Genomic DNA, 23,479 nt, shown 5'->3' on the forward strand with positions numbered 1-23,479 from the left:
TTGTCCACATCAATGTAGCTCTTGGATTTGGGTTCCCATTTTTACTAAGTTAGTGAGAACAAAATTTTTTATTTGCATGGAGAAAATATTTAGGTAGCAATTAAAACAAATCATCTGGAACATGCACTCAAGTATCTCTTTAAATTTTATATATCAATATTTTTTTAAGAAAAACCTTTAAAAATCTCAAATGGAAACTCAGAAAAAAATGATGATGCTCATCAGATAAAAAGTTAAGAAGAGTGGGGGATAATTCTTTAAAATTTGTAATCAAAATACATAATTTTCACTCTAAAATATTCTTAAGTACTTTGACTGTGTTCACCAATGATTTCCAAACAGCAGGTTGTAGTACTATCACCAGTATATATTAATTGAATTAAAGTAATCAAAAAGTCTATTTGAGAATTTTGCTTTTGATGGTAATCAGATCAGCAGCTCTGAATGGCTGTACTGCTACAAATAAAGAGGTTCTAGATAAAATATAATGATTAATGCATACCATGGGATATATAGTATTGATATTTTATGGTCAGGTGGAATTTTTTTAAAAAGAGAGAGAGAGAAATTGCAACTCAAATTTGTAAGTAAATGATAAAGCTGGCCAGTGACTTTATCAGCACTTCAATCCTGAGGTTCAGATTTGAAGCAGCAGGAAATGAGAGAGCTGAAAACCAGGTACAGAAGGCTTCTTGAAGAAGATTACAGTAGTTTTTAATGGGTAGTGAGCCCTGTTTCAAAACAGAAGCAAAAAGTAAGCTCTTTTTGGAAGAAAGCATCCTTAACTTTCACTCCAGGATTCCCATTAGATCACTCATATATGAATCAAAACAAAAGATCTCATAGAGGAGAATGCCCCATTAAATGAGCATTTGCTAACACAACCAATAGGATTTTAGGCCTCTAAGTGCTTCATATATTTAAATTATTAAGAGATAAATATAAAATTATTAAAAAGTAAAACATAGACTATCAGGAAAATGAAGCAGAGACTATAAAAAATGATCCAAGCATATTTAAAAAGAAATGTAACTTTTGGAAATTAAAAAAATGGTTTAACACAATGAATAGGTTAACAGTAGACAAAACATAGTCAATGAAATAATCATTACATTGAAATGTAAATGTAAAGAAATTGCAGAGAATGCAGTACAAAGGAAATACAAATAAAGAGGAATGATTAAGAGAAATGGAGAGCCAAATGAGAGTGTCTCATATCTAACTGGTATCCAAGTTCTACAGAACAAAAAGGAAGGAAAATATGTACTGTTTGAAAGCATGGTGACCATATATTTTTAAGAACAGATAAATTCACAGATATAGAAAGCAGAAGGTAGTTGAAGCAGTATATCTAAAGAAGAATCGATATCAGGATACATCATAAAACTAACACTAAAGAAGAAAAGATATTAACAGAAGTAGTATTTGCAGACTTCTCAATGATTGCTACTATTAATTTGTGTTAATTACATTATCTTTCAAGAATATTTAAAATGAAATGAAAAAAGTTTATCATTACTATTCCTACATTCTAAAGGCATTTATAAATATTTATTTGAAGAAAAGAAAAAATCATCACAGAAGGAATGTCTGAACTTGAAGAAAGAATGAAAAGCAAAGAAACGGGGCAATGTGTTGGTACATCTAAACATACAACTTTCCATTTCTGCTTACAATCAATGATAATAAAAATAAGTAAATAGTGTTACTAAAACTACAAACATTGAAATACATATTAACCATATGTATATCAAAGAGACAAACGTAATTTAACTATTGTAAGATTTTGAAGTTGACCGGGAGAAGTTTTCAATATTTAATACGAATGTTTGTTAAGCTTTTATACCAGTTTTCCAATTATTGTCTTTCAGCTTCAAATCACTCTTTTTGCCCTGATTGTGAAGCTGGAGCACTCTAACTTTTGAACATTTCTCTTTACTAACTGATATAGTTCTAGGCTTTGTGAAAAGAGAGTTCTGGAGTTACAGTACCAAGAAAAACCCTTAGAAGTATGCCTCTCTTCCCAGTTAAAATCCTCCATTTATTATAATCATATATATATATATATATATATATATATATATATATATATATATATGTTTATTTATTTTTGTCATGGGATTCCAGCAATCCTCAGACTGTGTCCTACCCACTATCAGCTCACATTCTCCACCTAGCAGCTTCCAAGCAACTCCAGGAAATGACTTCCACTGGTAGTTTGACCTACAACCTCAGGCATGTTCTCAGAGCAGCATTGGTGGACTACTTTCCTGGCAATGCCAGCTGTGTCTTCAAGGTACTCTGTCTGTTTCTAAAGATCAGTTCGGGCCAGAACCTTCTGGCAGTTTTCTTTACCATTAAGAGGCTGCGTGTTCTTGTAGTAGCTACACCCTCCTCCAGAGGTAATATTCTCAGCGTCAGAGAGGGAGGCCCTCTCCTAATCTTTTAGTGCTTTCACTGTCGTTTCTTCCTGAGCCTAGAGTTAGTAGCTATTCTTTTATACTTGCTATTTTTGAAACACTTAGTGTTTTCTTATAGCACCTTTGTAATTAACTACCATTTATTAGTTAAAACATCTTTATATTGAATTTTAAACTGTATATTATTTTATGGTCTGCATTTTTAAATTGGCAAGTTGCATTTATTTACATTCATTGTGGTTCTCGATATATTTGAATTGACTTGTATAATCTTACTTGTACTTTTTATGTAAAATTCTTTATATTAAATTTTGCCTGTTCAAATGGGTAAGGTTTTTATCTATTCAATGGATTCATTCTGACTGGTTCAAGAAAATTTTTCAGGGTGGCCACTAACTGATAAAAATATAATGTATTATTTTGAAACCAGTGGAGGGAAAAAACAGAAAAGAATTCAGTGTACCAAAAAGGGAAAAAAAATAAGAAAAGGAACAAAAGACGAAGGTTTTAGAAAGTACAACTAAGATCATATAAGTCAAATTCGGATATATCAACAACTACAATAAATGTAGATGTACTCAGTTGCCAATGAAAAAAATACAGACCACAATATTGAGTTTAAAAATTAGACTACAGAGTTACACAAAGACCTTTTTACATAGCAAAAATATGAGGACACAGAGAGGTTGAAAGTTAAATGAAGAAGGACAGACAGGTTGATAAATACAAATGGCAGGTCAGTATTAGGTATAAACAGCATTCATACATTAAAGAATAAAAGAAATGTGGTCATTTAAGCAAATAAGCATAGTTTAAGCAAATAAGCATAGGAAGAGATGCTCAACATTTTATTAGTCACTAAGGAAATGCAAATTAAAACCATAATGAGATACCACTACACATTTATCAGCATGACTAAAATAAAAATAGTGACAACACCAAATGCAGGTGAGGATGTTGTGGAACTGAATCACTCACACTTTGTTGATGGGTACGTAAAATGGTCTAGCAGATGGACCGAGCTTGACAGTCTTCTTATTTTTAGTTTGTTTTTGGTTTTCTAGTTTCTTGACATAGTAATTTAGATTATTAATTTGAAACTTTACTCATTTTTAGCATTTACTGATATAAATTTAATTTTATGTACTGTTTTAGTTGTATTCCATACTGATACTTAATGTGTATTTATACATTGAAGTATATTGATGACAAATGTTTTAAAATCCTTCTCAGACAATTTCAAAATCTGATTCAACTCAGTGCTGAAGTCAATTGATTGCTTTTTCTCATTCCATTTGTGATTTTCTTACTTCTTTGTATTACAGGTGATTTTCTATTGTATCTTGAATATTTTGTCTCTTATATAAAAAGATTCTGGGTCCTAGTTAAATTGTTTTGTAGCAACAGCTGTCATGTTTAGGTTTAACACACAGGGCATCGCTCACTTTTGTGAGCTGTGTTCCCAAAGACTAGTTTAATTATCAGATGCTTTGCAATATTATTTCAGTCTAGTTTGTATATCTGGTGCCACTGGGACTTTTGCTGTTCACTTTTGGTCCTTTCTGAGGTGGTAAAAAGGATTTTCCCAATCCAGCCCACTGGGTGTCGCTCCATCAAGAGGTGGATCTGAAGCCCACAGGGACAAAGTGTCTTCCAAGTCTGATGCCTCTGTCTGCATCTTTCTAGTTACTCCCACTTGCCCCAGTGTTTGCTGGTGGAAGAGAGGAGTCACAGGCATACATGAAGATGCTCCTCTGACTAGGCACTTTTTATGTTGAAAAGCATTGCTTTTGCCTTTAGGAGACACAGACCATTTTCTGGGCCAGGTTCTTGTTGTACTGAGAATTCCCCCTTGCAGTGTCTTCTGCTGTCCCAGTGTCCCTAGGAGGGGGAGGAGAGTCTCAGGCCTATGAGGTTGAAAGGTGTCCCAGGGCTGGCCACTTATAGTGGTTGGGTGTCTTTTGCTGGTTCAGTTTACCTACATTGGTGTCTGTTTGTAAGAGATCTAGCCTCAAGAGAGCGCTTCTAACAGCTGCTTATTGTTGGTGAAAATCCTGATTAATCCTCGATTATTTTTGGACATCCCTGACATTGTCAGAAGGATTCCCATTCCCTCCTGAGGAGAAATGAGTTTAAGTAGGCTGCCTTCTGCTCCTAGATTTGGGCTCAGGAAATAAAGTCTGGTTTACCTTCTCCTGTTGGGTGGGAAGACGTGAGGTGCTATGCCAACTATTGAGGAACAATTATTATTCTTCAAATCCTGGGGTTCCAAAAAGGAACATATTCTTCCCGTCTTTCAAAGCTCTTCCTAGTTGCTTCCTGTGTTATTTCCAGGGTTCACAGTTTCGTCTGGCAGGGAAGCAGGGAGAAAATGGACTATGTGATCTTGACTGGAAGTTAACCTGCTTTTATTGAAAAGGTATTTAATAATTAGTCTATTCCTAAAAACTCCAAGACCAGGGAGAAGGCAGAGGTCACAGAACATTCTGGACCTTAGGGAGAGAATATTAATTTGCAATTGGTTCCAGGGTTCTTTTTATCCATTTAACTATCTTACCTTTTACAGACATTCACCAAATATTCAATAATCTTTCCTTTCTCTGGAGAAAAGGGAATTTAAAAATCCTTGTTAATTATATTTTTCTTTAAATCACAATAAGATTTTCCTTCAAAAATTTAATTATCCATTATTGTGACAAATGGCATATGCTGTGGTTACGAAATTTTTGTGAGACATCTTTATCTCAATATTGTCAGTTCATTTTTGTATGGTACCATAAAATATCTGCTCTAACCAGTGTATCTGTCTCAAATGAAATAATGGAGCTATGAATTAATCTCATCATTACTGGTTATTTCTGTCATAATGAGCCTATAAAAGGGACATTAATACCTCCTTAGCTTGAAGCAGACACTTTTGTGTGCAATCCCACAAATGGTATATACTCCTGAACTGCTTGGGGCTGCAAAGTAAAAAGAACTTCCAAAGAGGGCTGAAAGCAGTGTGGTAATATTTAAATTTTACATAATGTTGCTTGAGTTGAAAATAAAGAGGTTACGAAACACTGCTCAAAGAAATCGGAGATAACACAAACATATGAAAAAACATTCCATGCTCATGGATAGGAAGAATAATACTATTAAAATGCAAAAGCAATTTAAAGACTCAGTGCTATTCCTATTAAACTACCAATGACATTCTTCACAAAACTAGAAAAAACTATTTTCAAATTTATATGGGACCAAAATAGAGCCCAAATAGCCAAGGCAATCCTAAGCAAAAAGAAAAAAGCTGGAGGCATCATGCTACCTGACTTCAAACTATACTGCAGGACTACAGTAACCAAAACAGCATGGTACTGGTATAAAAATAGACACATAGACTGATGGAACAGAATAGAGAGCTCATAAATAAGGACATACAACTACAACCATCTGATCTTTCACGAAGGTGACAAAAGCAAGCAATGGAAAAAGACTCCCTATTCAATAAATGGTGCTGGGATAACTGGCTAGCCATATGCAGAAGAGTGAATCTGGATCCCTTCCTTATACTGTATACAAAAATCAACTCAAGATGGATTAAAGACTTAAATGTAAAGCCCATAACTATAAAAACCTGGAAGACAACCTAGGCAGTATTATACTGGACATAGGAAAGAACAAATATTTTGTGATAAAGATATCAAAAGCAATTTCAACAAAAGCAAAACTTGAAAAATGTGATCTAATTAAACTAAAAATCTTCCACACAGCAAAATAAACTATCAACAGAGTACACAGGCAGCCTACAGAATGGGAGAAAATATTTGCAAAGTATGCATCTGACAAAGGTCTAATATCCAGCCCCTATAAGAAACTTAAATAAATTTATAAGCAAAAGATAAACAACTCTATTAAGAAGTGCATAAAGGACATGAACAGACACTTCTCAAAAGAAAACATACAAGCAGCCAACAAACACTGCAAAACGGCTCAACATCATTGATCATTAGATGAATGCAAATCAAAACCACAGATATCATCTCCCACCAGTCAGAATGGCTATTATTAAAAGTCAAAAAAATAACAGATGCTGATGAGATTCCCGAGAAAAGGGAACATTTATATACTGTTGGTAGGAGTGTAAATTAGTTCAGCCATTGTGGAAATAAGTGGAGCAATTTCTCAAGGAACTTAAAACAGAATTACCATTTAACCCAGCAATCCCATTACTGGGTATATACCGAAAATAATATAAATCATTCTACCATAAAGATACATGCACACATATGTTTACTGCAGCACTAATCACAATAGCAAAGACATGGAATCAACCTAAATGCCCTTCAATGGTAGACTGGATAAATAAATGTGGTACATATATATCATAGAATACTATGCAGCTATAAAACAGAATGAGATTATGTCCTTTGCAGCAACATGGATAGAGGAGGAGGCCATCATTCTAAGCAAACTAACACAGGAACAGAAAACTAAGTAACACATGTCATCACTTATGAGTGGAAGCTGAACAATGAGAACACAATAATACTGGGAGAAGAAGAACAGACACTGGGGCTTACTTGAGGATGGAGTGTAGGAGGAGGGAGATGATCAGGAAAAAAATAAGCCATCAGGTACTATGCTTATTACTTGGGTGACAAAATTATATGTGTGCCAAACCCCCATGACACACAGTTTACCTATTATAACAAATTTGCTCCTATACCCTTAACCTAAAATAAAGGGTTAAAAAACAAAAAAGAAAAGAAAGGAGTTTGAAAATAATATATGCCTAATTATGAGGTTTGTCCTGCCCCCATTGTTTCATTCTTCTACCTGCCTTCAAGATATCATTATCATACCCTAAAATCCTTGACTTACACACACTGCATAAATTTGCACAAATTTAAAATAATACCATCATCAAATACAACCCTCATCCTGAAACTAGTATTCAATATTGTCTTGCTTTGTTTTAACTTTATAACTTTACAAAGTGTGTATGTTTGCAATCTTTTGGTGCTTGAATTATTAGCCTAATCTTCCCCTTTAATTAAGTCATTAAAAAAAAAACCAAAGAGCATATTGCTAGGTTCCATGCATATTGCTGGGTATTACTACTGATCATTTCACCATAATTTCTTCATTTTGACAACTGCATTGCTGTTTACCATTGTTTTTACACAACATCAAGATCTTGGGTATTATTTTGTATGGTAGGTACTAATTTTTAATAAAAATGCCTTATCTAATGAAAGAAGGCCATAGCATAACAATGATGACAGTGAGTCATGAATGTCCAATTTTGTGTACTTGAAGTCAACTTTATGAATTAAATGAAAATGTCCTTTCGGGCTTTCGTTTCCAAAAATCTGACAGAAGCCTCTTTACATTATTCAGAATTTTACAGAGAAACAGAACCAATAGGAGATGGGTGGGTGGATGGATAGATAGATAGATAGATAGATAGATAGATAGATAGATAGATAGAGAATTGGCTCACATAATTATGAGAGGCTGAAAAGTCCCACCATCTGTTGCCTGTAAGCTGGAGAACTAGGAAAATCAGTGATATAAGTCAGCCCCCTACCAAAAGCATGAGAACCAGGGTTGAGGGGGTGGGGCAGAAATCTGCTGGTACAAGTCTCAGAGTCTGAACGTCTAAGAATCAGGGGATGTGATGTCCAAGGTCAGGAGAAGATGGATGCCCCAGCTCAAGAAAAGAGCAAGATTTACCCTTTCTCTACCTTTTTTCTGCTCAGGCCCTCAGTGAATTAGATGACATTTACCCACATCAACAAAGGCAGACCTTTACTCAATCTACAGATTCAAATGCTAATCTATTCCAGAAACACCTTCACAAACACACCCAAAAATAATATTTTACCAGCTATCTGGGCATCTCTTAGACCAGTTAAGTTGACAGATAAAAATAATTATCACAATCTTCTATTACAAAATACCTGAAATGATAAATCTGAGCATATGGAATTGAATTTACAGGTTAGAAGGGGAAGCTTATAGATGTCACCCATGGAGAAGAAACTGAAAGCCAGAGCAAACTCACTTTGCATGGACACTGGAGGCTCAATTTGGGCAGCTTTGCACATGGCCCAAATGGTAAAAAGGCTTGGCATTTATGGTTTGCTCAGGGATCATGGGACACTAGGCACTGAGACTGTGTGAGACAAGAAGTTAAGACTGGAAAGTCTGTGCAGAGTCAAAACTCATGAAAGCTGGTACTCTCACTGGGACTAGAACTACATACATTCCACAGCGAGAAAGATTTCTCAGCCCAGAGATCTACTAAGGAAAATAAGAAGTTCATTTGATAAATTAAAGTCACAAACCTGTGTTTGTTCTGGTACAGAGTTCAAATTTACCTTATTTTCATACTGTGGGAACCCTGATGAAAAGATTAATACAAAATTTGATTCAGAGTACATGGTATTCACAGAGTACAAGACAGAAATAAAGGCAAATGTGTTCTAGAGGGATAATTTTATGAGCTAAAAACAATGGGCTTTTTATTTTTAAAAATCCCTGCAAAAGGTAAGTGCACAAAATGGTAAAACGTAAATAATTTTCCAGGAAATAATAGGACTACCTAAAATAGACAATAAATATAAGTATATTTGAATTATACTTATTTTATATTAAGTAAAATTTTAAATATTATAAACCATAAGCAAAGCATAAAGCCATATGAAAAATATAAGATTTGATCAAATGTCATTATTCCTGCCTTATAATTTGGAAATTATAGTAAACACCATGTAACAAATACTTTTATGTAAGAACAGACTTAATGTTAATTATAGTTTATGATCTCACCATTGAACTCTATTCTGCCTTAATAATTGTAAACAAATGCAATAAGTAATTTCCCAAATACAGACAATATGGCCTCTCAAGTATCCCTACACAGTGGGAAGCTCTCTACAACTTAGGCAAGATAAATTTGCTACCATTCAACAGCTCTATTTGAAGGAAAACAAACACTAATCTGAACTACCATATAATACAAGAAACCAATGAAAGTAATGATCTCTTTCTCTCTGTTTTGAAAAAGGATTTAGTTTGCAAGTAACAAGTCAGAGTAGCCATTTGTACAAAGGTTTGCTAAGAAAACCAGAAATGGTACTTGAATTATTACTCAAATCCTCCCTTTTAATTTGGTTGTACTTTTTGGAAATTAGGTTGAAAGACTGGAATATATCCCTTAACTGGCATAATGGGATTTAAAAATCATTCCTTTATTATGTTTTCTTCTTAGTTTATGGGATCAATTTTCCATATGGTATTTGTAGTACTTACAGGAAAGTTTGTATTTTGGCTTTCTCCCTTGTAAAACACATGTTCTTGAGTTCTTAGAATCTGATTGAACATCCTCTGTCTCAGAGGATGCCCAAAGGCTGTTTTTATGCTATCTCTGGGGTTTATACATACACAGCCTCCAGCTCGACTTTAATTACTTTAACTTAGGAGGGCTTTCCAGTTGAGGAACTGTGGGTGGGCATCGACATAATTTCCCTTTTGTCTCTTTTTCCCCCTCATACAGACTCTTTTAAAAAAACAAAAACAAAAACAAAATAACAACAAAGTAATAATAATGCTTCCCACCCTTGCTTTCATCCTGGCTTCTAAGATTTGCTGCATTAGAAAAACACAAGTAAAGTAGTAAGGATTAAACAACATCATTAAAAATGGAAGCAAATTCATATTCAGGTTCAAACAAATCACAAAAATAAATCTAACATCCCTCTGGCTTTATTTCTACATTTTCTTGTTTGGGCCAAAGAAGAAAAGAGAAAACTGAGAAAGAAAACTTTTCATGTGTATGTGGATACATATCCAATGTTGTTGTCATCCTAATGTTCAGAATCTCATGAGAAATCTGTTTCCCTTTCAAGTGCAATTTGATGTCTGACACACAGCACTGATATATTAAGATGGTATGAATGTTGACAGAAAGCAAAATGGCACTGAAGCCAACAGAAAAGTCTCCGCTAAATCATAATCTGGAATTTCCTTTGTTATAGTCTGGCAAATTTCCCATTATCAAACTGGAGTAAAAATATAATACTACTGGGGATTATCCAGTATTAATTTGTCCAAATCTTTTCCATGCCCCTTAAGTTTCCAATACAATTTATTTATATTCAGCACATGGCCTTGTCTACTTTAATGGATTAATGCAGGGCATTCCAGATTAAATCCCTTAATTTTTATCCCCTAAAATAAAATTTCAATGACCGTTTGTCCATTTTTAACAAAAATACACCACATGTCTATCATACTTTACTTTTTACAGGCACAGTTTCTCAAGTAAGCCTCATAATAGCTCGAGAAGTTAGATGGGAAACAAAACATTGTTCCTATTTGATGCGTAAGGGACCAGAGACTCTGAGTAGTAAATGGCTTGGCTAAGTCACCAGCCTGGTGAATGAGCAAACAGCTGCCAGCCACAGGCTTCTGCCTACCAGCCTACACATTTTTGAGTCAGAATTTGGGGTTCAAACTTTGTCTCCATGGCAGTTCCTAGACAAGGAACCTCCCAGTTACTTTCTTGTAAAATAGAAATGAAACCTTTTTATCTTTTATATTTTTGTAAGAATTAAAGGATATGTTCTATACAAAGTATTTAGAACAGCAACTAGATGGTGTGTTGTTAATAATTGTTTTTATTTTTTCCTAAGAAATAATTTTTTCATCCCTTTGTAACCTTAGTACCCCTACTTATATTCTTTTTCTCATTATAGTCTATAAATATTCTTCCTCCTTTAAATATTCTAACTTACTCTCTACCTCAGATCTTTTCCGTCTACCAACATTTTCAGGATTCTTTCTTATACATGCAAAAATGAACATTGTTACTCTAAGTATTATGTTTTTTTTTTTTTTTATCCTCTACTTACTCAATTTTTTTCTCTCAAAGAACCATGCATGAATCATGCAACTTTCCAGCTGGAAATGACCTTCCAATTCATCACCTTTGTTTCACTGATTAGGCACATAGATCACAGAGAAGTTACCTTTTTTCTTTGTGCAAGAAAAAAGGCACCACCTAAGAAGCAGAATGAAGCCTTGAAACCCAGTCAGGTCCCCTGATGGGAGGGAACAGTGCACTCTTTCACACTCCCACACTCGTTCTGCTTCCACTTATACACCCAATTATCCATCAGTTTGTGCCTTTTGACTTTTAGCTTTACTACTCTTCTAAAAAAAAAAAAAAGTAACTTTTGGCCCACTCTCTTCAGAATACAAAACCCTTGACTCCCTTTTACACCTCCAGTTTGCAACAGAACACACAAAGTTGAATTTACATTTTAGTTCTGATATGCACAGGAGGCAAGAGGGTGGGGTCCCTGGTGAGGGCTCCACCCTCAAGCCTGGAAAACCATGGCCCTAAATAAGAACAGGCATTCCTGTTTTCACGTCCAAATGTTGCCTTTTCCAAGACCACTCTGGCCCGCCACACCCCTCTCCTGTACCCATATAAACCCCAAGTTCCACTGGCAGAACAGCAGAGCGGCACAGCAGAGAAGGAGAGGAAAGGCAAACACCTGAAAGTGGAGAGAAGAGGCAACTGAGAGTAAAAGACTACGGATAGACGTGGCTTAACTTCAGACAGCATGATTTTGGACAGAAGCCCAGCCAGAGGCAACCAGGCTTCAGGAGAAGATTATCTTCCCACTCCATCCCCTTTCCTGCTCCCCATCCCACTGAGAGCCACCTCTATCACTCAATAAAACCTCAGCATTCACTTTCCTTCAAGTCGGAGTGACCTGATTCATCCTGGATCGTGGACAAGGACCCAGGTACCAAGAGGGTAGGGTGAAAAAGGCTGTCACCCTGACTCTCCACTGAGCTGGTTAACACTTAGCTGTCCACGGACGGCAAATGCTAAAAGAGCACTGTATCACCCCTAGACACTGACATGGGGCTGGAGCCCAAAAGTGCTTGCCCTGGCTCCTGCACCTGCTCACCTGCGTGCTCTCCCTCCCATAAGGGGTTTGAGTTAGAAGCAGCTGAGCAAATGAGCCACACCCCTGTCACAAGTCCCGCGAGGCGGTTAGGGAACTCTCCCATTTCAGTTCTTCTGTTAAAATGTGCCAAATTTTTAATTCTTATCTTACCTACCAGAAATGCTCTACCAAACTCTCATTTCACCCTCTTTTCTCAAATGCACTTCCACCCTTGGTGACTAAGTTCTCTCATTTGTCTTCAATCATAACATCACTGTAAATCACTTTATAAAACTGATTAATCAATTTAACATACATTTCTGAACTCCAACTATGTGACAGGCCCTATGCCACAACAGAAACTTCAAAGGCTAGTGGGATTGATTCACTGGTGTGTTCGTACTTAACAACTGACTCAACCCCCTCTCCAAAGAAAAAGAAGTCTCTAATTCATAGAGTTTGCCAAATTTCATGATGTAAATATTTTAAAAATATTTAAGCTACCAATGTGTTACTAAATGAAACGTTGAGAAGAGACACTAATAACAAACACAATCCAGTATGAGCTCATTCCAACATGCCAGTGAACTTGTGAATATTCCACGGAAAAATCCAAATAAACATATATTTATAAACTTCATAACTGCTGAGTCTAACTTTGACTTTTCATAAGTATTTGCAAAGAACCTAGGTTAATTTTCCATTACAGACCCCCAAATCCTCACAATATTCATCATACATTTGTTTTTTCCCTTTGCAGAAAAAAACGCACTAAAAATGTTACAGCAGATATTACTGAAAATAAGCCATTCTTTGATCTGTGTGCACCTTTAAAAAATTATTAAACTTCATTCTTTTTTTTTTATTTATTATTATTATACTTTAAGTTGTAGGGTACATGTGCATAACGTGCAGGTTTGTTACATATGTATACTTGTGCCATGTTGGTGTGCTGCACCCATCAACTTGTCATTTGCATCAGGTATAACTCCCAGTGCAATCCCTCCCCCCTTCCCCCTCCCCATGACAGGCCCCTGTGTGTGATGTTCCCCTTCCTGAGTCCAAGTGATCTCATTGTTCAGTTCCCACCTACGAGTGAGAACATGCGGTGTTTGGTTTTCTGTTCTTGTGATAGATTGCTAAGAATGATGGTTTCCAGCTGCATCCATGTCCCTACAAAGGACACAAATTCAACCTTTTTGATGGCTGCATAGTATTCCATGGTGTATATGTGCCACATTTTCTTAATCCAATCTGTCACTGATGGACATTTGGGTTGATTCCAAGTCTTTGCTATTGTGAATAGTGCTGCAATAAACATACGAGTGCATGTGTCTTTATAGCAGCATAATTTATAATCCTTTGGGTATATACCCAGTAATGGGATGGCTGGGTCATATGGTACAACCCCATCAAAAAGTGGGCAAAGGATATGAACAGACATTTCTCAAAAGAAGACATTCATACAGCCAACAGACACATGAAAAAATGCTCATCATCACTGGCCATCAGAGAAATGCAAATCAAAACCACAATGAGATACCATCTCACACCAGTTAGAATGGCGATCATTAAAAAGTCAGGAAACAACAGGTGCTGGAGAGGATGTGGAGAAATAGGAACACTTTTACACTGTTGGTGGGATTGTAAACTAGTTCAACCATTATGGAAAACAGTATGGTGATTCCTCAAGGATCTAGAACTAAACTTCATTCTTTAGAGCAGTTTTGGGTTCACTGAGCAGAAAGTAGAGAGTTACCATATACTTCCTCTTCCATACATGGACAACCTCCCCACTACGGATATACTGCACCACAATGGTACATTTGTTGTAATCAATGAACTACATTGACACATCATTACCAACTAAAGTCTATAATTTACATTAGGGTTTACTCTTGGTGTTGTATATTGTATGGTTTTGGGCAAAAATTTGACATGTATCCATCACTGTAGTATCATACAAAATCCGCTGCCTAAAAAATCCCTTGTGTTCTCCCAAGCTAAATCATTCCTTCTTCTCTCAAACCCCAGAAACCACTGATATTTTTACTATATTTATAGTTTTGAATTTTTCAGAACATTATATAATTGGAATCATATAGTATGTGGCCTTTTCAGACAGGCTCTTTTCACTTAATAATATGCTTTTAGGTTTCCTCCTTGTCTTTTCATGACTTGACGACTCATTTTCTTTCAGCACTGAATAAAATTCCAATGTCTAGATGTACCACAGTATATTTATATATTCACCTACTTAAGGCCATTTTGGCTGCTTCCTCCTGTTGGCAGTTATGAATACAGTGGAGCAAACATTTGTATACAGGTGTTGTATTGACATACATTTTAAATACCAAGGAGCACGGTTGCCAGATCATACAGTAAGAGTATGTAAGAAACTACTGCACTCTTCCAAAGTGGCTGCATTGGTTTGCATTTCCAGAGCAATGAATAAGGGTTCCTGCTGCTCCACATACTCACTAGCATTTGGTGTTGTCAGTGTATTAGAATACTTTTCATCATTCTAATAGGTTTGTCATATTTTATTACTGCTTCAACTTGTAATTCCCTAAAGATACATGATATTGAACATCTTTGCATATGGTTACTTGCCATCTGTCTATCTTCTTTGGTGAATTATCTGTTCAGTCCTTTCCTCATTTTTTAATCTGGTTGCTTGTTTTCTTATTGTTGATTTTTAAAAGTTCTTTATTTATTTTGAATAACAGTCTTTTGTCAGGCATGTCTTTTAGAAATATTTTCTCTCAGTGTGATTTTTCTTCACATACTCTTGATATTGTAATTCATAATAAAGGGAAATTTGATTTTAATGAAGTCCAGATGATCAATTCTTTATTTTCATGTATCATGCCTTTCATGTTGTATAGTATCTAAAATGTCATTCCCATCCCAAAGTCCTCTACTTCTATGTTATCTTCTAGGAGTTTTACAGTTTTGCATTATATATTTAGAGCTATGATCCATTCTTAGTTAATTTTTTGAGGAAAGGCATGAGGTCATTGTCTAGGTTCATTCCTTTGCATGTGAATTTCTGGTTGTTCCAGCATCATTTGTTAAAAAGGCTATCTTTGTATGGCTTTTGTCAAACATCAGTTGATTATATTATGTGGGTCTATTTCTGGACTCTGTTCTGTTATTCTGTTTTATATTCTTTCACCAGTACCACACTGTCTTGATTACTGTAGATTTATAGTAAATTTTGAAGTCCCATAGTAGTTTCAGTCTTTTTTCTCCTCCAACAGTGTGTTGACAATTCTGGGCCTTTTTCCTCTCCAAATAAACTGTAGAATCAGTTTGTCAATATCCACAAGATAAATTGCTGGGCTTTTGACTGAGATAACATTGAATCTGTAGATCAAGTTGAGAAGAATTGGCATCTTAAAAATATTGAGTCTTCTATCAATGAACATGGAATAACTCTCCATTTGTTTAGTTTCTCTTTGATTTTTTAGAGTCAGTTTTGTAGTTTTTCTCAATATATCTTATACATATTTTGATAGATTTATACCTAAGTATTTCATTTTTAAGGGTGCCAATGTAAATGGTATTGTAGTTTTAATGTCAATTTCTACCTGTTTGCTGCTGATACATAAAATAAAGCAATTGACTTTAATATATTAAACTAGTATCCTGCAATCTTGCTATAATGGTTTATTAGTTCCAAAAGTTTTTTTGTCTATTCTTTTGAGTTTTTTTTTTACGTAGAAAAGCATGGCATCTGCAAACAAGAGAGTTTTATTTCTTATTTCCCAATCAGTATACTTTTTAATTCTGTTTCTTATCCTATTGCATTATCAATGATACTGAAAGCAGTAGTATAAGAACAAATCCTTGCTTTATTCCTGATCTTAGCAGGAAATCCTAGTTTTCCACCATTAAATATGATATTATTTGTAGTTTTCTGTAGATTTAAAAAATCAGTTCAAAGAAGCACTCCTCTATTCTTGGTTTGCTTAGAGATTTTATCATGAATTAGGGTGGATTTTATCAAATGCTTTTACTGCATCTATTGATATGCTCCTGGTATTTTTCTACTTCAGCCTGGGATATGATGGATTACATTCATTGATTTATATATTTTGAACTAGCATTGTATACTTTGGATAAACACCAGGTCATGATGTATAATTATTTCTATAGATTTTTGGATTTGATTTGCGAATAATTTTTTGAGGATATCTGCATCTACATTCATAAGAAATATTGGTCTGTAGTTTTCTGAATAGTGTCTTAGTCTAGTTTTGATATTAGACTAATTCTGGCCACATGACACCTTTTTAAAATAAATAGATAATTGTGACTTTTCACAAATAAAACACAAAATTCTTACAAAGTACTTCTGATAGCTTAGTCCAGAAATGGAACCAGCTTGTACTGTTTGTGGTTAAAAACAAGAGAGGTGACTGCAATATTAACATGACTCAAAATAAGCAATACGTTTATGGTTCTATAGAATTACTGCCAATTATTTTTGCCCCAGTGAGGTTTCAGCAAGGGTCAGAAAACTTCTATTTACAAGGAGGCATATGGTTGTGCGTACAATACTTTGGGACTATATCTTCAAAGTTTGGCAAAAAATAGTTCTTATCATAAAAGAAAAAAACTTTGTCATTTATTTTATCAGTAGATTCTGAATGTTTCATAATATTGTTTTGGGTAGAAAACAAAGAAATGCAAAGCAATCATTTATCTGGTTTTTTTTTTTTCTCTTTTTTTGGTGGGGGGAGAATTAAAATTTGGGGTCTTAAAAGTAAGACCATGTTCCTTACTTTAAAAGATCTTAATGTTAGTCCTGTATTAACAAGACATTCATCCTGATTTTGGTGATGATCCTAATTCATAAAGATCCAACCTATTTCTATTTCCTTTTATCTATCTTCAAATGGGTTCCCTTTCAGTACTCGAAGCCTGAATCATAATTTCACCTAGGTCCTATTCTGTACTTACATAATCAAGTTCAAAACCTCATATTGATTTTAACAGTTCTTCCTTTTTTTTTTTTTTTTTTTTTTGAGATGGAGTCTCACTCTGTCACCCAGGCTGGAGTGCAGTGGCCGGATCTCGGCTCACTGCAAGCTCCGTCCCCCGGGGTTCACACCATTCTCCTGCCTCAGCCTCCCCAGTAGCTGGGACTACAGGCGCCCGCCACCACGCCCAGCTAATTTTTTGTATTTTTAGTAGAGACGGGGTTTCACTGTGTTAGCCAGGATGGTCTCGATCTCCTGACCTCGTGATCTGCCCGCCTCAGCCTCCCAAAGTGCTGGGATTACAGGTGTGAGCCACCGTGCTCGGCCTCTTACTTTTTTTTTTTTTTTTTTTTAACATCAGGATTCATTTAGTTACAAGTTCCACAAACCTTGCCTCTTTAAAATAATTTTTTTCTATCCTCCAGAGCATTTTGCTTGTGACTCCTTTATGGCCCATTTCCTTCGTACTATAGTTATGTGTACTGGAATATTAACTTCTCCAATAGATTGTACCTTGAAAGCATATACTTTGGGAATGTTATGTCTATTAAATTCTAGCCATTGTATTTTTCCTCTTTAACTTGTTGAACTAAAATATGACATATAAAATAGATACATGTTGTTTTGAAAGTAAATAACTTTTTGTCTTGAAAAAGACCAATTGAGTGTTAATGTCAATGTAAAAAAATACAAAACAATTTAAAAAGTCAAGTAGATATTGATGTTCTTAATAAGATAAAAAAAGAGGAATCAAGAAGTATCAACCAAAACATTTTGTTTGTTTTAGTTCAAATAATTTCAGCTTTAGGGATTAAAACTAATCCCTAAAGCTGCCATCCAGAACACTGCAACAGATTATTTTTCCAAAATGTTTTATCCGGGCTGGGAGCGGTAGCTCACACCTGTAATCCCAGCACTTGGGGAGGCCAAGGCGGGTGGATCACAAGGTCAGGACTTTTAGACCAGCCTGGCCAACATGGTGAAACCCCGTTTTTACTAAAAATACAAAAATTAGCCGGGCATGGTGGCGGGCACCTGTAATCCCAGCTACTCAGGAGGCTAAGGCAGGAGAATTGCTTGGACCTGGGAGGTGGAGGTTGCAGTGAGCCAAGATCACACACCATTGCACTACAGCCTGGGCAATAAGAGCAAAACTCCATCTCAATCAATCAGTCAATCAATCAAGCAAGCAATGTTTTACCTGTAAAAGTGTATGTCTAAGTGGTTAGACTGCTCATTAGTACTTGGATAATCTAAGCCATGTTGTTATACTCACAGTTCTCGCTCTTATTTTTCATTTAAGTTATCTAATTTTTGTACATTATTTCTCAGTGCCTGTTGTAAGGAGCATTGCTTTCCCAAGATATGCCATAAAAGTTATTCCATGGGCAATGAGTTTGGAAACTATTATAAACTATTACTCCCAATCTTCTCAGAGGAATTCATAGGGCATAAGTATTAAACACCCTGATAATTTGAGCAGTGGATTTAAAAGTTTGAAATTATTGATCTCATACTTTCCTATATATACCTACATATATCTATCTATCTACCTGCTTACCTACCTACCTACCAGTCTGCCTGTCTACATTATAATCTAGTTCTACTTTGATTAATGTTACTGATTTCTGGCCAAATTTCCCAAATAAACTTTACAAAAAAGTATGCTTATCATATTAAGTAGGTAAATGCACACGATAATGTAAAAATGAGAGAGAATTTCAGTCTCTCTATGAAACCATTCAACGTTGAGTAAAACTCAACTAGTGATTGTAACAGCTAAAACAATAATAAACACTAAAATGTATTCACTATGTCTCTGGCACTGTGAGGGATTCACATTTTTATTTAATCATCTGCCAAACCCTTTGAGCAAGTATTGTTAGCAGATGTCACTTGTGAGTAAACTGAGGCCCACAGAGTTAAGTAACTTTCTTAAGATATCCAGTCCATAAGGAAAAAAATGGGAGTGTCTGCCAGGTTTACCTAATGCCAGAATCCATGCTTTTAACCATTATTTTAAACTTGCTTTCCAAAATAGAAATTGACTAAGATGACATACGTGATTGCTATGATTTGAATTGCACTTCAAAAATATATGTTCGAGTTTTATCCCTTGATACCTATGAATTTAATATTTTTTGGAAATATACTATTTGTGTATGTAATCAAGTTTAGATGAATCATATTAGTGTGTACTCTTAACCCAGTACAATATCCTTATAAGAAGGGGAGAATCAACATAGACAGAGATACACAGGGAGGGCATCATATGACAACCAAGGCAGAGATGACAACAAAGACAGAGATGGAAATAATGTGTCTGCAAGCTAAGGAATGCCAAGTCCTTCTAGCAACAGAAGATGCTAAGAGGAAGGCATGGAACAGATTACTCCCTAGAGTGTTCAGAGAGAACATGGCTCTGCTGACACCTTGATTTTAGACTGACACCTTGATTTTAGACTTCTAGCTTGCAGAACTAGAAGGGAATACATTTCTGCTGTTGTAAGCCACTCCTAGTTTGTGTTACTTTGTTACAGCAACCCTAGGAAACAAATAACAATAATCAAGTACACTCAGCATTTAAAGCTAATAGGATGCACATATTTCTCATATTTTCAGAAATGTTTATAGATCATTAGGAAAGTATTGTTATGGAATATAAATCCCATCCCCAAGATTATAATGCCATGTAAGTAATTAAAATTATTTTCAAGTTCATGCATCTAAAATAATAACAATAATACTATGTGAATTATTGTTTAGGAAATAAATATACATGCTTTTATTTAAAGATGTGTTATATATGCTTACTTTTTATTAATTTTGCTAAAATTTAAATTAAATAAAATATTCTGTATTTAGGGTTAATGTATTATGGGGAATAAGTCCTGTGATTTCTTTTTTCCCCACTTAATAATGGAAGAATTTACAGAAGAATTTGAAATTGTCAAGACAGGAAATGCCATTTTATGTCCATTTTTGTGTCTTGGTTTTTTTTAATTATCAAATTCTCTCTCTGTATATACATATATGTATATTATATATATAAATATGCACACATGCAGATACAAACATATATCTATATGTGAGTATATATTTGTGTGTGTTTTCCAAGAAATACACTGGTTTCTTGTAATGTTATATAATACCCTCATATAACATTAAGTCATTAGCCCCAGGACAATTGTATTCCAGTAAAAATAAAAGATGAGAACAAATCAGAGACAATGTTCATCTCAAGTAGTTGATTTAATAAATCACTTAATACTGGAATAAAAATGCCAATACAGATAAATTTCAGATTGCTCAGATATTTCAATACCATTTTCTGTGATTTTCAAAACACAGTATTATCTTTTGTTATTGTCAAAGCTGAAATATATATTTGTTAAGTAAGTATTAAACTTTACCAAGAAGCCTCTGGGTTTCCTTATATTTTATCATTTACCAATACTGCAAAAAATATCAAACAATTAGAAAAGCACATAGTTTCAAAGAATATTAGCTGGTAAAATTGAAACCTATAATTTTTCCCCAAACCAGTTGCTTATATAATTTTTTACATAATCTTATAACCTAAATAAAACCATGAGAGCATAAAACAAGTGTCTTGATACTAGAAAGATTGCTGTTGTCGGGTGTGGTGGCTCATGCCTATGATCCCAGCACTTTGGGAGGCCAAGGCAGGCAGATCACAAGGTCAGGAGTTAGAAACCAGCCTCACCAATATGAAATCCCGTCTCTACTAAAAAAAATTAGCCAGGCATGGTGGTCTGTGCCTGTAATCCCAGCTACTCGGGAGGTTGAGGCAGGACAATTTGTTGAACCTGGGAGATGGAGGTTGCAGATCACACTACTGCACTCTAGCCTGGGCAACAGAGCAAGACTTTGTCTCAGAAAAAAAAAAAAAAAAAAAAAAAAAGGATTGTTGTTTGCTATAAAAGCATGAAACATAAAGATGGGAAACTTGTGGAAATTCCAACTATTTGGGAAAATCTGACTATCCAGGAAATTCTGCATTAGGCAAAATAGATTATACCATGTTGCAGTAACAACTAAAACATGAAATCTGATTCACTTAACTTGGAACAAGGTTAATTCCTCCCTATCACAATAAGACATGTTAAGAAGCTCACCTTGGAAAATTTTTCTCAAGGAGTGACTTAGAGATCCAAGTTCCTTTCATCTCGTAATGTTTCTGTCTTTAAAAGATGACCTAAAATTACCTTGCAAAGGCAAAGTGGACTTTACACTTGGGTTTTTATTGCAGGCTTGGGAAAGAGCATCTGCTGTATGTGAGTCACGTGGCCCCAATCTCACTGAAAAGAAGTCAGAAAATGTAGTATCCCTCTGTACCCATAAAATAAAACAGGATCTGATGAGCACAAAATAATTTATCTGTCATGACTTCAACTACATGACTGCAAAGCTGCACGTTTGAGAAACCATCAGTAGTCACATTGCTTTTGAAAATCAGTAAGGCAAGTCTAAGTTTCTTGTGTGTAAAATGATAGAGAAATATAGGTTTCTCTTAGGTTTTCTCCAGCTCTAGAATTCTCATACTCAGTGACAATAAGTACTTAGGCCATAATGCATTTTTTTCTACTCAGAGTCCCTAAGAAATTTATAGATACATAGACAGATGAATAGATTTACAGACAGTAATTATGTACTTAATTATTTACTGAATATATACATATATATATGAAAGAAAGTCTATGCTTATTTCATAGAGGTAAAAGATAATAAGAACGAATCCTGCCTTCAAGGGCTTAACTACTTCATAAAATAATGTTTATTATTATATAAGCCAGAAAGATTTCTGTGACAAAATATAGATATAAAAAAGTTGCTGGGACACTGAAAAAGAACGATTAATTTCCAATTTAAATATCTACTAGAACTGTGATGGGTTTTTCCTCCTTCTTTTGTTTCCTTCAGCTTGCATTTTTAAATTTTTTTTTCTCAAACTGTGATCTCATATCTTATAAATAAAATCTGTAGAAGGTTAGTTCTTTACGCTATATTTTTAAAATTTTTAAGTTATGTATATTTAGTGCATGCAAGAAATTGATTTACAGTTTCGGTTTTATATTAATATAAACAAGCTAAGAAACATTATGCTTTTAAAAAATATCCAAGCTTAGTGATTTTTATGCTGAGGCTTTTATTCTATAATCTCAAAAAAATAGAACATTTTTGAAGCATTTATCAGTCACACTTAAGTGGTTTCTAGTTTTTGTTTTGATGAGGCAATGACAAAAATCCAATCTTAACTATGTACACACAAAAGAACAACAATTTTCATCACTTTCCTCTCCAGTTATGGAAATGTTTCTAGTTTATTCATTTATAGAACACTTGTATAGTGCTTATTACTAGGAGCCACTCAACACTTTATAAATATTTGCTTTTAAAAACCTCATATCTACCTTCAGAGGTAGGCACTATTATTATCACCATTTTACAATGAGGAATCAAGTTAAGAAAGGTTCAGTAACTTGCCTACCTTCACAAAAAACCGTAAGTGGTGAACTTGGGATTCTTAACCAAGCATTCTGGCTGAAGAACCTGTGCTCTAAACATCATGCAATGGTATAAAAGAAATGTTGCAATGTCATTGTCACTAAATACGTGTGCGTATACTTAATAGCTCTTGTGGTTAGTAGGCATCCAGGTTAAAGATAAATAGATTCAGTATCCATTTATTTTTATTTTTATTTTTTATTTTTATTTTTTTGCCACAAAAAGCTTTCCAAGAGAAAAATAGCCACAGACAGACATTCAGCTCTTGATAATGCCTTCAGGCTTCAGATGGTCATTTCTGAATTTTCTAACATCTCTCTGTTAGAAAGCAAAATTTTTTAAATTTCTTTTCCAAAGAGGCAATTTTCTTATAAAACTAGATAAATTTAATGTGGATGTTGCCATGTACTTTCAGACTAGTTCCTTAAAACAGTAGTCAGTAGTCAGAGTTTGATTATTCATAAACACATTCAAAGAAAGAGAAACAATAATGTATGTCCTTGACTCTATTCGCATTTTTAGAGGTAAAGGAAATAGCTTATATTTGTACGTGTCCAGTTTAAAGCACTATACTCCAGGTCACAAATAA

General features: G+C 34.7%; 1 protein-coding gene across 1 annotated transcript in view; it reads right to left on the reverse strand.

Moving 5' to 3' along the window:
- Window positions 1-23,479, reverse strand: part of LOC139362528 (cadherin-related family member 4-like) — a 45,849-nt gene that overhangs the window by 8,115 nt on the left and 14,255 nt on the right. The window contains exon 4 of the mRNA XM_071094085.1: window positions 4,610-4,769. Within this exon, the coding sequence (XP_070950186.1) occupies window positions 4,758-4,769 (12 nt within the window). The 3' untranslated portion in view covers window positions 4,610-4,757. The remainder of the gene's footprint in view (window positions 1-4,609; window positions 4,770-23,479) is intronic.

Source organism: Macaca nemestrina, chromosome 4 (genome assembly GCF_043159975.1).
Source record: "Macaca nemestrina isolate mMacNem1 chromosome 4, mMacNem.hap1, whole genome shotgun sequence".
In the NCBI taxonomy this organism is placed as follows: domain Eukaryota; kingdom Metazoa; phylum Chordata; class Mammalia; order Primates; family Cercopithecidae; genus Macaca; species Macaca nemestrina.